We start from the raw sequence: 14,208 nt of genomic DNA, 5'->3' as shown, positions 1-14,208 counted from the left end.
CTAGGCTGAAGCTTCCTCCAGGTCCCTACATGGGTGCAGGGGCCTAAGGACTTGGGCCATCCTCCCCTGGTTTCCCAGGTGCACCAACAGGGGGCTTGATCAGAAATGGAGCAGCCAGACTCGAACCAATGCCCGTATGGGATGCTGGCCTAGCAGGCAGAGGCTTTTTACCCGCTGTGCCACAGCACCAGCCCTCTGGAATGAATTTCTTTGCAACAGTGAAAACATCTCTGAATTACGCTAGTGAGTCACAGCCCACCCATGGTGGTGTGACCGCTACCTTCAGGAAAAGACTTCTAGTTTAGCTGAAAGTGGGAAGTTATTCTAGCTCCTAAAAAATGGAATTGGTTCAGCGCTGTTGCATTGTCACGCATGGACTGAGCATGTCTCAGTTTGTTCTGTGCTGCTGTGACAGAATACCTGAGAGTGCGTAACTGATAGTGGGTAGACTTCGCTCTCACTGTCGTAGAGCTGGCGAAGTCCAAGACCAAGGGGCTGCGTCTGGTGAGGGCCTGCTTGCTGCTCACAGCGCTGGGAGGGCAGATGGCCCCCACCTCACCTGTGAGTGCGGCCCTTGTGGCCTGGCCGCTGTAAAGGTCCTGCCCCTGGATGCTGTTATCCAGGCATTCAAGCCACAGCACATCCTTATTGCTACTCTTAAGATTTTTTTTTTTTTTTTTTTTTTTTTTTTTTGGATAGGCAGAGTAGACAGAGAGAGAGAGAGAAAGGTCTTCCTTTTCCGGCTCTGTGGCCGGCGCACCACGCTGATTGGAAGCCAGGAGCCAGGTGCTTCTCCTGGTCTCCCATGCGGGTGCAGGGCCCAAGTACTTGGCCCATCCTCCACTGCACTCCCGGGCCACAGCAGAGAGCTGGCCTGGAAGAGGGGCAACCTGGACAGAATCCTGCACCCCGACCGGGACTAGAACCTGGTGTGCCAGCGCCGCAGTTGGAGGATTAGCCTAGTGAGCCAAAACGCCAAGCCACTCTTAAGGATTTTCTTACACATTGTTAAAAAAAAAAAAGTTCGAAATCAGGGTAGCATTGTGGCATAGCTGGGAGCTGGCTTTGCTTATGGGTGCCTGTTCAAGATTCAGCTGCTCCACTTCCCACCCAGCTCCCTGCCGGTGGCCTGGGAAAAGCAGTGGAAGATGATGCAAGTGTTTAGGCCCCTGCATCCATGTGGGAAACCCAGAGGAAGCTCCTGGCTTCAGCCTGATCCAGCCCCAGTCTTTGTGGCTACCTGGAGAGTGAGCCAGCGAATTGAAGATCTCTCTCTCTCTCTCTCTCTCTCTCAATTCTTTCAAATAAATAAATAAAAATTTTTTAAAGTTCAAAACAAATGAACAACTCTGCTCTAAGCAGGAAGGTGCTGGGTAGACCTCCAGGGTTCAAGTCCAGCGCTGACCCTACAGTTTGCCCTTGACCTTGTTCCAGGCCTTTCTCTAGACTGCACCTTAGTTTTCTCACCATTAAAGCAAGGGAAATGAACTGAATGCCTGCATAGCCTAGAAAGGAATTACTGCCCTAACAGCGAAGGACTGTGGAGAATTCAGAAATATAAAATATGTAGCTTTTGAGCTTTGAGTTATTTTGGTCCACTTGAGCTCCGTTTGACCAGACATTGAAGATAACGAAAGCTCTGCCTCCTCCCAGCTGATGGGTCCCATCTGTCACCTCCCCCTGCCACCGCGGGAGACTGGTTTGGCCAGGTGGTGTTGGCTTCGCCTTGAGCTCCTCGGGCGGACGAGGTTTTCGTCATGGCTCTGCAGCAGCAGGGTGAAGCCTTCAGGTCCAGTGGCTGACGATGCACACAGTACAGAGGGACTAGGGGTTTGAAGTAATTCAGGGGGCATTGGGAATGCAGAACCTAGAAGCAGGCTGGAGGAGGAAGAGGAAGGTGTCCCGAGGTTTGGTCTGATTCCAAGGTTTCACCTCCGACAGTGGATGCCTGGGTCTTACCACCTCCTTTTGCTTTTCTCCTGTGCTGACTTTGTCTTCCCTGCTCCCCTGCTGCCCGTTAGCCTGGCCCACAAAGGCCTGAGGCCTGGGCCATGGTGCTCTCACTGCACCTGCCTCTTCTAGCTCCCATAGCCAGCTCACCACCTAGGGAGGGCTGTGAGCCGGCAAGAGGGCCGTGTGCTAATGTCCTGTGTACAGCACTTGGGAGTTGTGACCGATTCCTCCTGCAAGTGACCCCACTGTGGTGGGGGCTGCCAGTCAGAAGAATTTGTTGGAGGCTGATACTGTGGCGTACGCAGGTAAAACCACAGCCCACCGTGCCGGCATCCTATATAGGCGCCGGTTCAAGACCTAGCTGCTGCTCTTCTGATCCAGCTCTTGCTATAGCCTGGGAAATCAGCAGTAGATGGCCCAAGTCCTTGAGCCCTTGTACCCATGTGGGAGACGTGGAAGAAGCTCCTGGCTCCTGGCTTTGGATTGGCACAGCTCCAGCCGTTGTGGCCATGTTGGGGCTGGTGTTGTGGTGCATCTGGTTAAAATACTGCCGCCTCAACAGCAGAGTGCTGTTTTGAATCCAGGCTGCTCAGTTTCCAATCAAGCTCCCTGCTAATGCGCTTGGGAAAGCAGTGGAAGATGGTCCCAGTAGTTGGCCCCCTGCACCCATGTGGGAGACCCATGGAGTTCCAGGTCCCTGGCTTCTGCCTGGCCCAGCCATTATAGACATTTGAGGAATGAACCAGTGATGGAGGATCTCTTCCTCTTTCTCTGTCACTCTGCCTTTCAAACAAATAATCATTAAAAAAAGAAGAAAGGACTTGTCTTCCAGGAGGAGAGACTGGGGCGTCCCTCCCACCCTCTCTGCTGGCTGCTGGGAGCCCATGTTCTCTCTCTCTCTCTTTTTTTTTTTTTTTAAGATTTATTTATTTATTTGAAAGTCAGAGTTACACAAAGAGAGGAGAGGCAGAGAGAGAGAGAGGTCTTCCATCCACTGGTTCACTCCCCAATTGGCCATAATGGCCGGAGCTGCGCCCATCTGAAGCCAGGAGCCAGGAGCCAGGAGCTTCTTCCTGGTCTCCCATGCGGGTGCAGGGGCCCAAGGACTTGGGTCATCTTCCACTGCTTTCCCAGGCCATAGCAGAGAGCTGGATTGGAAGTAGAGCAGCCGGGTCTTGAAGTGGTGCCCATATCGGATGCCGGTGCTTCAGGCCAGGGCATTAACCCCCAGCCAGCCCGTCCCCCTCCCATGGGGCCCCCATTCTCCTTCCTGCATGTGCGAGTTTTACTGTGGGATGTGGATGGGTGCGTTTCCCCCGGTGCCCCCTGCTAGACTGGAGAGGCTGCGTCTACATCTTGGGGCCTGTGCCCAGCGCAGCGCCTGATACAAGGTAGGCACTGATGAAGTAACCTTGAACAGATGCCTCGACATGTGGTCACGGGGAGCAGAATTCATCCCTAATTATCTGTCTGACATGAGAGCTGGGAGGCGAGTTTTGGATGTGCGAGTGTGGGTGTATGTATGTTTTCCTAGACTATAGATTTGTCCAAACATTCCTGCTAATTTAAGATGTCAAATCTGAAGGTTCTGTCTTGGCTTGAGTTTTTTGAACGCAGGCCAGGGCTGTTTTCAGATGCCTCCGTGTTCTGTCTTGTGAGAGTTTCCAAAGGATAAAGGGGGGTCTAGGATACACAGCAGTGTGTGCTGTTGGGTGGTGTGGTTGTGTCCAGGGGGTGAGGGGAGACTTGAGCGTCTGCCGATGGCATTAGCTGGCCCAGCCGTGGCCGGGGCGCAGAGCCTGGCCAGCACCAGTCACTGGGACCTGAAGCTCCTCCCCAGCCGTGGCGCCGTCCCTACTCCCTTCCCTGTTGCACCCTCACCTGCGGAACACGCGTCTCCTCTGCACCTCGGGCGCAGCGCAGCATCGTTTGCCGTTTGCTGTCGTCCCGGAAGCTGCTCTGCTGCCTTGGTTTGCCCACCCTTCCCGACGGGCAGGCATGAGCCCCCACACAGCGTGCACGCTGCCCTGTGGGGCCTTGCTGAGCTCTGTCCTGAAGGAGCTGCTCTCCAGCCTGAGCCAGGCCATCGTCCCTGGCCAGCCTGGCCTGAGCCCCCGGGCGTGGGACCTGTGCTGTCCCTGGGGTGCCCGTGGGGCTGTAAGCTCCTTGAGGGCAAGGTGCCGTGTTGTCTCCTGTCTGTCCTTCTTGGCGGGTAGCTCCACACTCTGTGCCGGGTGGGAGCCGGTGCCGGGAGCTGCAGGGATTAGCAGCTCTCAGGCTGCACAAACACTGAGCCGGCACCGCAGCTTAGCGCGATGGCAACAGGGCTGTTGACACAGGTGTGCCTCGTTAATTAGCGTACTGTTTGGGGGAATTAGCACAAATGGTAATATTTCCAGGATTATTGTTAATGAGGGATAAGAAACGTATCTTTTTTATCTTCACAACCATATGGTTTACTGCTTGATGTGGTTTTTCCCTCTTGTTTAAAACATTTTTAAACTTGTTTTTTTTTTATTTTTTTGGGACAGAACCATGGTCTTGCAAAACTGTTGATTTTATTATGCAGGTCAAGAGTATTTACTTCATAGAAAAATTTTTTGGTAATAGAAAATTCTAGAACATGTCAATTTTTTTAAAGTAAATGGTACCTATGACACACTTTTTTTGATCACTCATTCATATGAGGGTACTTTAAAAAGTTCATGGATGGGCCGGTGCCACAGCTCAATAGGCTAATCCTCTGCCTGCGGCGCCGGCACACCGGTTCTAGTCCTGGTCAGGGCTCTGGATTCTGTCCTGGTTGCCCCTCTTCCAGGCCAGCTCTCTGCTGTGGCCCGGGAGGGCAGTGGAGGCTGGCCCAAGTGCTTGGACCCTGCACCCGCATGGGAGACCAGGAGGAAGCACCTGGCTCCTGGCTTTAGATCAGCACGGTGTGCTGGCTGCAGCAGCCTTTGGGGGGGTGAATCAACGGAGAAAGGAAGACCTTTCTCTCTGTCTCTCTCTCTCTCACTGTCTACTCTGCGTGTCAAAAAAAAAAAAAAAAAAAAAAATTCATGAGCCAGCACTATGGCATTGTAGGCTGAGCCTCTGCCTGCAGCGCCAGCATCCCATATGGGCATCAGTTCATGTCCTGGCTGCTCCTCTTCTGATCCAGCTCTCTGCTAATGGCCTGGAAAGCAATGGAAGATGGCCCAAGTACTTGGGCCCCTTCCCCGACGTGGGAGACCCAGAATAAGCTCCTGGCTTTGGATTGGCCCAGCTGCAGCCTTTGTGGCCATTTGGGGAGTGAATCAGTGGATGGAAGACCTCTCTGCATCTGTCTCTCTGACTTTGAAGTAAATAAAGAAATCTTAAAAAAAAAAAAAAAAGGGGGGGGAAAAAAGCTCATGGAAAAGGGAATTGAATGTATGTTGGTGCCAAAATTTTTTTTTTTTTTTTTTTTTTTTTTGGACAGGCAGAGTGGACAGTGAGAGAGAGAGACAGAGAGAAAGGTCTTCCTTTTGCCGTTGGTTCACTCTCCAATGGCCGCCGCGGCTGGCGCGCTGCGGCCGGCGCACTGCGCTGATCCGATGGCAGGAGCCAGGAGCCAGGTGCTTTTCCTGGTCTCCCATGGGGTGCAGGGCCCAAGCACTTGGGCCATCCTCCACTGCACTCCCTGGCCACAGCAGAGAGCTGGCCTGGAAGAGGGGCAACCGGGACAGAATCCGGCGCCCCGACCGGGACTAGAACCCGGTGTGCTGGCGCCGCTAGGCAGAGGATTAGCCTAGTGAGCCGCGGCGCCGGCGGTGCCAAAAATTTTTGAAATCCATAAATAAAGGGATCTTCAGGAAGTTTATGGAAAATGCATATTATGAGAAAATTACCTGGGTTTCAAGTCTTTTGAATCGAAATAAACTTACCGGAGTGGGTGTTTGACCTGGCAGTTAAGGCATTGCTTGGGATGCCCTCATTTCGTATTAGGGTTGGGTTCGAGTCCTGGCTGTGTTCCTGTTGTGCACCCCAGGAGGCAGCACTGAGGGCTCAGGTACTTGGTCGCTGGACTCCCGGCTTCACACCTAGCCCAGCTTTAGCCGTTGCAGGCATTTGAAGTCTCCTCATACATTTCTCCCGAAAACGAGGAGGCTCTGATATGAAGGGAAGAGGGATGAACGTTTCTTGGGATCTTTATCTGGTACATGCCAGGCAAGACGCGGTCTCTGTTCTAACACGTGTTCGGTTCAAGGTGCTGGAGGGCGGAAGAAACCCTTCAAAGAGTAATTCTGCCGTACCCGCGTCAGTTTTCACAAAGCCAGCCTCCTAGCTCGGCTCCTGTTGGGTACGGGTGGAGGTTGACCAGCAGGTGCCCAGTGCTGTGGGGACACAGAGCCGGGGCAGCTTTCAGAGGGGGTTGGCCGTGCTCCTAGGGAAGTTCCTAGAGAGACTGGTGTTCCTGGCAGGTGGGGCATCATGGAGTGAGAGGCTGGGTGGGCCCATGAGGACTTCAGGGCGCCAGGTGGAGAGGTCTCACCCCACGTTTCCTTTTCACTTGAATTGCATTTGAATGTGCTGGAACCCTCCTTGAGGTAGGGACAAGGCGACGGAAATCTGCGGCCTGCGGGAGAGTCGCCTCTCGCTGGCTTCCAGTGCAGGCGCTGCGTGTAAGTAGGTCTAGCGCCTGCAGCTTTCAGGTGACTGCACTTGGCTGAGTGCTACACGCGGAGCCTCCTACATCTGTGCTTAATTTGGCAAGGGGCCTTAATGAGAAACTTCAAACAGTTTAAATGTCAATTGCCAGCAAAGTGAGGTTTCGACGTCCGTAATCTGTGTGGTGGGCATCGGGACGCAGTCCCAGGTGGACGTAATTGAAGACAGATGCCATTCCAGAGCTGCAGGTACAGGGGACTGATGCGTCCGCGGCCCTCGTGAGCTGGCCGCTGGCGCTGCGCCTGCGGGCTCGGCGCGGTGCAGCTCCCGCGGACCTGAGCCTTGGCGCTATCCTGTCTGAAAAGACCCTGAAGCTGCCTTGTGCACGGAAGGACGTTGAGAATGAGGTGAATGTAGTCCCCCTGTTGATTCCTCCTGTACGTTGAGAGGGAAGACGTTGGCGTGATGTGCTTTGTCATGGGGGGTGGATGGGGTACTCCTGGACCCCAGAAATCCTGACTTGTTTGTTTCTTGCCACTTCCTCCTCTTCTCTGTATTCCTCCTTTTGTGTCTCTCTCTCTCTCTTTTTCTTTAAATTAAGATGAAATGCATGAAGAAAGGGTAGGATGTGGTGGTGACCATTATTTTAGTAGTAAAAGCAAAAGCGCGCAGAATAAACTAACCTTGCATTTTCTCTGCGGGTCAGTTAGTGGGTGTCACATCCTTAGTCGTTTGTGCTACAAAGTCCATAATTTTTGGCAGCTGGTTTAGTTTTCACCACTTCTAAGCCTGTGACAAATGATCTTTGGTCTTAAAAAGGAGAACTTCTGTGTGCGAGTTTTACGTTCAGTCTTGTTGTTTTTTGCAGGCATTTTTATGGAAGCCGTTTCTGTGGAGTTTTACTTGAAGTTTTTAGCCCCAAAGTCTGCCATCTTAAACTGCTTTTCATGGTTGGCATTTAAAAGTTAATTTGCCCTTTCTATTTTTAAGATACCAAAAAAAAAAAAAAGCCTTCTTCCACTAAACATTTATTATTTGTCAATGGCTTTTGAAAATTGAAAAATTATTTTTAGTTTGTATGTATGGTTTTAGGGTGTCTTATTTCCCAGGAGAATTAAGGTTGCTAAATAGTATTAGTTCTATATTCATGTGTTCAGCCTGCCACAAATCACGTTAATTTCCTGGTAATCAGAAAATTGTGAATTTCCTGTGTTTCCTCATCATCAGTTTTGTTCTGAAGGCTTCTAGCAATTGTTTTCTTTTTCTTTCTTAAAGTTTTTATTTACTTATTTGGAAGGCAGAGTTAGAGAGAGATCTCCCATCCCCTGGCTCACTCCCCAAATGACTGCTATGGCCCTGCTGGGGCTAGGCCAGGCTGGAGCCAGAAGATTCTTCTGGGTCTCCCATGTGGGTCGCAGGGGCCCAAGGACTTGGGCCGTCTTGCACTACCTTCCCTGGTGCATTAGCAGGGAGCTGGATTGGAAGTGGAGCAGCCGGGACTTGAACTGTTGCCCATATGGGATGCTGGCATCACAGTTGGCAGCTTAACTTGCTATGTACCACAGCATCCCGGCCACGGGAGTTTCTTTTCCTATTTTATTTTTTAATTAAAAATTTTTAAAGATTTATTTATTTATTTGAAAGGCAGAGCCACAGAGAGGCAGGGGCAGAGGGAGAGGGAGAGGGGTCTTCTGTCTGCTGTTTCACTCCCCAAAGGGCTGCAACAGCCGGAGCTGTGCCGATCCGAAGCCAGGAGCCAGGAGCCAGGAGCCAGGAGCTTCTTCTGGGTCTTCCATGTGGGTGCAGGGGCCCAAGAACTTGGGCCATCTTCCACTGCTTTCCCAGGCCATAGCAGGGAGCTGGATGGGAAGTGGAGCAGCTGGACTCCAACTGGCTTTACCCGCTATGCCCTTAATTTAACTTTTAATTTAGTTTTTTCATAGATCCAGCATGTTTTGTAGATATTATTCTAAGAACATAATGATCCTCCCTTCCTCCCCAGGAGTTTCTTTTGAAACAGTTCTCCAGTGCCTGTTTGTTGTTGGAACTGCACATGAATATGTAGAACTACTAAGACGTGGAGGGGATGATTTTCTTTGTGTTGCGAAAAGGATCGCTTCTCCAAGGTCAATAATCTTTGTGCTGTGAGCATGTTTACAACCCCGATACCTGGCTTATCTGTATGTGAAGTGGCCTGTTTTCTGGTAGTGATTTCTCAATGTGTGGGACGGACTGATTCCCATCCAGTCTGTGGCTTTATGTAAAAACGTAAAGGACCAGTTGCTTGCTCAGCTTTAATTCCCACGGGCCCTGTGGCCAGAAAGCTGACTCAGTGGCTCACCCTTGCTTTCTCCAAGGAACACGGTGGGGGTTGTGGGGGTTATTCGGCAGCCTTGGGAGGGGAGCAGCGCTCCACCTCCTCCTCTCCCTGGTGGCTCCTCACCTGGGAAGCTGCACCAGGGCAGTGATAAAATCAGAGGAGCTCATTTTATGTGGAGCCATTAGCAGCCTGAGAACTCGGCTGGCTGCCTCTCAGGCTTTAAGACATGGGAAGGTGTCGTTTACAAGCGCCGAGGGCTGCGGGGTGGCGGAACAGGCTCGTAAACCCTGGTTCTCAGCCCTGGCCGGCCGGCGGGCCACTCTAATAGGGTATGAAATCTCAGGGTACTGCTGGCTCCAGGGCACCCTTGGGTGCCCTGGAAACCCCACGACGTTGGTATATGGCGGGTGCAATGGCTGCTTATCCTCTTCCTTGGATGTTGTGGCTGTCGGTGTCTGCCTTTGTGGCTGGGGTGGGAAGGGACGATGGTGCAAGTGTGAGAGGCAGAACCATGCGTATTTTTGCTTGATGGAAAGACTTAGGGACTGGGGCTGTGGTGTGGTGGGCTAGGACTTCACCTGCGGCACTGGCATCCCGTATGGGTGCGGGTTCAAGTCCCATCTGCTCTTCTTCCAATCCTGCTCTCTGCTATGGCCTGGGAAAGCAGTGGAGGATGGCCCAAATGCTTAGGCCCCTGCACCCATGTGGGAGACCCACCAGGAGGAGGCTCCTGGCTTCAGATTGGCCCAGCTCTGACTATTGTGGCCATTTGAGAAGTAAAATCAGTGGATTGAAGACCTTTCTCTCTGTCTCTCTCTTTCTCTCTATTTTAAGATTTATTTATTATTTGAAAGAGTTAACACAGAGAGAAGAGAGGCAGAGACAGACAGACAGAGGTCTTCCATCTGCTGGTTAACTCCACAGTTGGTTGCAAAGGCTGGAGCTGGGTTGTTCCAGGCCAATCCAAAGCCAGGAGCTTCTTCTGGGTCTCCCACATGGGCACAGGGGCCCAAGGACTTGGGCCATCTTCTGCTGCTTTCCCAGGCCATGGCAGAGAGCTGGATCAGAAGTGGAGCAGCCAGGACTTGAACTGGTGCCCATATGGGATGCTGGCACTGCAGGCGGTGGCTTTACCTGTTATGCCACAGTGCGCCCCCCCCCCCCCAACTCTGCTTCTCAAATAAATAAATCTTTTTTTTTTTTTTAAAGACTTTGCTATGGTGGCAGTTGTAGGGTTACAGCAAGTAGGGAGGGTCTTGTCTGGAAATGGCCACGAGGGCACCCTTCCTGCTGCTCCGTGCCTCTCCAGGCTGGGGCAGGTCTGTGTGACAAGTGGAGCTCTTGGGGCTGGAGAAGCCTCCCCAGCTTACATTTGACTCTTGCGGTGGACGGTTCTCTGACCTGGGGACAGGGTCCTGGCTACCTGTGGAACGAACACTTCACTGAAAGGCATAAAGGAGGGGAGAGACAGAGAGGGAGATACCTCCCCATCTCCTGGTTCACTCCCCGGATGGTCACAGTGGCTGGGGCTGGGCCACGCTGAATTCAGGAGCCTGGAACTCCATATCGGTCTCCCATGTGGGTGCAGGGGCCCAAGCTCTTGGGCCGTCTTCTGCCTTCCCAGGTGCATTAGCAGGGGTCTGGATCGGAAGTGGGACAGCCAGGACTCAAACCAACACTCAGGGGATGGCAGCGCTGCAGGCGGTGGCTTAACCTGCTGGGACACAACACCACTCCCAGTCTTCGTTATTTCTGCTCCTGATCCAGAGACTGATTCCTTAAGTGAAGCTATGAAGAAAACCACATTGGGTGAGGATTCAGGAACCTGTTCCGTAGATGGAGAGCAGTCTGCAGACTCTCCAGGGCATGATGGCACGCGGATCCAGCATATCATAGTGATGCTAAATGTTTATACAGCAGTTAGCATTCTGAGTGCTTGAGGCTTATTAACTTATTCATCCCCTACAGTAATCTTGTTCAAAGGATTAACCTCATCTTACAGAGGGGAAAACAGGCCCAGAGTGTCTTGCCCTTTGTCACACGTTAGTGTGCAGAAGAGATGGGGCGCAGCCCCCTGTGACTCCAGAGGCTGTCCACTCAAGCTTCGCGGTTACGGGAGTGAAGCAGTATGCTTCTCATACAATCCCACTTGTGTAATTAAAAGTACATGTAAAAGTGTTTGATTTTGGGCACAGGCATTTGGCACAGTGATTAAGCCAATGCTTGGGATACTTGCATTCCAAGTAAGAGCGCCTGGTGGGTATCCTGCCTCTGCTTCTGCTGCAGCTTCCTGCTAACGCACACTCTGGGAGGCAGCAGGCGATGGCTCAGGCACTTGGGTCTCTCACCATGTAGGAGATCTGGAATGAGTTCTGGATTCTTGGGCATGGCCTACCTCAGCCCTGGCTGTTGCAGGCATTTGGGCAGTGAGTCAGTGGCTGGAAGATCTCTCTCTCTCTTCCTTCTATCCTTCTTCTCTCCTTCCTCTCTTCCTGCCCCCTCTTCCTCCTTTTCAAATAAATTTTAAAAAATAAACATTCACTACCAAACTTGAGGGCAGTAGTGCTTAATACATGTCTGTTGACTTGAGTTGCCTGACAGTTATTTAATTGAAAGGCAGAATGACGGGATTGGAGGTAGAGGGAAGGAAAAGACCGTCCATCCGTTGATTCACTCCCCAAATGCCTGCAGCAGCTGGGGCTGTGTCGGGCAGAAAGCAGGAGCCAGCAACTCCATCTGGGTCTCCTACATGGATGTCAGCCACCCAAGTACTTGAATAACCACTTCCTGCCTGCCAGGGTGCATGTTAGCAGGGAGCTGAACTGGAAGTGACACTGGGACTTGATCCTGAGCACTCGGATGTGGGCCTCCAGAGTGGTGGCTTAACTTTCTGTACCTCAGTGCTTGTCCCTATTGAATTGAATTCTTGACAGTAAATTTGAATCTCAAGAGAGTAAACTTGCTAAGATAAAAAGAATGATTATGTTAACTCTTAATTGTGGGATTTTGTGTAATGTGAAATTCAGAGCTTTATGGATTTTTTTTAACAGGCAGTTAGAGCCCGCGCCGCGGCTCACTAGGCTAATCCTCCGCCTAGCGGCGCCGGCACACCGGGTTCTAGTCCCGGTCGGGGCGCCGGATTCTGTCCCGGTTGCCCCTCTTCCAGGCCAGCCCTCTGCTGTGGCCAGGGAGTGCAGTGGAGGATGGCCCAGGTGCTTGGGCCCTGCACCCCATGGGAGACCAGGAAAAGCACCTGGCTCCTGGCTCCTGCCATCGGATCAGCGCGGTGCGCCGGCCGCAGCGCGCCGGCCGCGGCGGCCATTGGAGGGTGAACCAACGGCAAAAGGAAGACCTTTCTCTGTCTCTCTCTCTCACTGTCCACTCTGCCTGTCAAAAAAAAAAAAAAAAAAAAAAACAAAACAACAACAAAAAAAAACCAGGCAGTTAGAGAGAGACAGAGAGAAAGGTCTTCCTTTTTCCATTGGTTCACCCCCCAAGTGGCTGCTACAGCCGGCGTACAGCGCTGATCCGAAGCCTGGAGCCAGGTGCTTCCTCCTGGTCTCCCATGTGGGTGCAGGGGCCAAGGACCTGGGCCATCCTCCACTGCACTCCCTGGCCACAGCAGAGAGCTGGCCTGGAAGAGGGGCAACCAGGACAGAATCCGGCGTGCTAACCAATGCTAGAACCCGGGGTGCCGGCGCCGCGGGCGGAGGATTAGCCTAGTGAGCCGCGGCACCAGCCGCTTTATGGATATTTTTAGCAAATAACATTTTTGATGTAAGAGTTTGATCTTCCCAAACAAAACCCACTTTTACAAATGCTTTACAGTGGGTGTCGTTATCTCTTCACCCTTATTTACCCTTGCTGTAGATCATTAGCATATGGATAAATAGAATTATTAATATTTACCAAGTCGTTTGTCTCGTTAAGGAAATTCTGACTGTGAGATCTATGGAAAGGCCACCTGTTAGCTCACAAGGCTCCAGAAAGCAGGAGGGTCTCGGTAGATTTGGCTGAGCCTTGGCTGGTGTGATGCCAGCACGCGGCTGGGCCTGGTGGGGTCTCAGGTTCTTTCTGAACAGGGACCTGCAGCCAACTCCACCTGGACTGGGGTAGTGTTCTCTGCCAGTGTAGACCCGCTGTTACCTGCTCCTCACCATTGATCCCATTCCTCCTGCCAGGGTGTTAGAGCACCACCACCTGTCTCCTCTTTCTTTTGGAGATAAATGTGTGGTTTTAAGAGCAGAATTGACAGAAGATGTTTCGGGACTGGCGTTGTGGCACAGTGGGTTAAGCTACTTCCTGCGAAGCCGGCATCCCCTATGACTGCTGGTTCCGATCCTGCCTGTCCCACTGCTGATCCACCTTCCTACTGAAGGGCCCAGGAAGGCAGCAGAGATGGTCCAGGTGCCTGGGTCCCTGCCACCCACACAGAGTGTTCCAGGCTCCTGGCTTTTGCCTGGCCCAGCCCTGGCCATTGCAGCCATTTGGTGAGTGAACCAGCAGATGGAAGATGTCTCTCTCTCTACTCTCTCTTTGTCTTTCCTCTCTTCCCATATAACTCTGCCTTGCTTCCTCCCTCCTCTGCCCCTCCTCTGCTCCACCTCTGCCCCTCCTCCCTCCCTCTCTCCCTCCTTTTCTCCCCCCCCCCTTTCTTTGCATAGCAGATATGATTACCTGGCTACGCATGGTATGCTTGGATCTTGCTTTCTTGGCTCATCTACAGATAAAATGATGGTTCCGTGAGGGTGCCTGTGCCAGACAGGAAAGCTCATGATTCTAGTCTCTCCAGGCCCTGACCCACTCTGGTGTAGGCACAGTGGTCATATGACATGCTGGGAATATAGATCCTGAGTGTTGAATGCAGTCTATTGTAGAGTTTTTTGTTTGTTTGTTTGTTTAGGATTTATTTATTTATTTGAAAGAGTTACATAGACAGCAGGAGGAGAGGGAGAGAGGACACGTGTGTACCAGAGAGATCTTTCATACCCTGGTTCACTCCCCCAGATGGTGGCAATGGCCAAGGCTGGACCAGGCCAAAGCCAGGAGCTTCTTCTGGTCTCCTGTGTGAGTGGCAGGGGCCCAACCACTTGGCCATCTTCCATTGCTTTTCCGAGGCCATTAGCAGGGAGCTGGACTGGAAGTGGAACAGCTGGGACATGAACTTGTACCCACATGGGATGCTGACATAGCAGGCGGTGGCTTTACCTGCTGTGTCACGATGCCAGCCCCTGATTGTAGAGTTTTTTTCTTTGCAAGCTGCCCTGTGCTCACCTGAACATGACAGTGCTAAGGTGGAGAGTACCCAA

The 14,208-nt window shown here is 52.1% G+C and overlaps 1 protein-coding gene across 8 annotated transcripts in view; it reads left to right on the top strand.

Moving 5' to 3' along the window:
- CLYBL (citramalyl-CoA lyase) overlaps window positions 1-14,208 on the top strand; it is a 243,625-nt gene that overhangs the window by 16,732 nt on the left and 212,685 nt on the right. The window contains exon 1 of one of the 8 annotated variants that reach the window (XM_089303474.1): window positions 6,793-6,827. The exons of 6 other annotated variants lie outside the window; for them this stretch is intronic. In XM_089303474.1, coding sequence (XP_089159600.1) covers window positions 6,808-6,827 — 20 coding nt within the window. In that variant the 5' untranslated portion in view covers window positions 6,793-6,807. One more of the 8 variants, XM_089303475.1, reaches the window with a different exon arrangement.

Source organism: Oryctolagus cuniculus, chromosome 9 (assembly GCF_051225735.1).
Source record: "Oryctolagus cuniculus isolate XC-2025 breed Fujian yellow rabbit chromosome 9, ASM5122573v1, whole genome shotgun sequence".
Taxonomy (NCBI): Eukaryota; Metazoa; Chordata; class Mammalia; order Lagomorpha; family Leporidae; genus Oryctolagus; species Oryctolagus cuniculus.
Note: the sequence above shows the minus strand (reverse complement) of the source record. Positions and strands in the feature narration are given on the sequence as shown.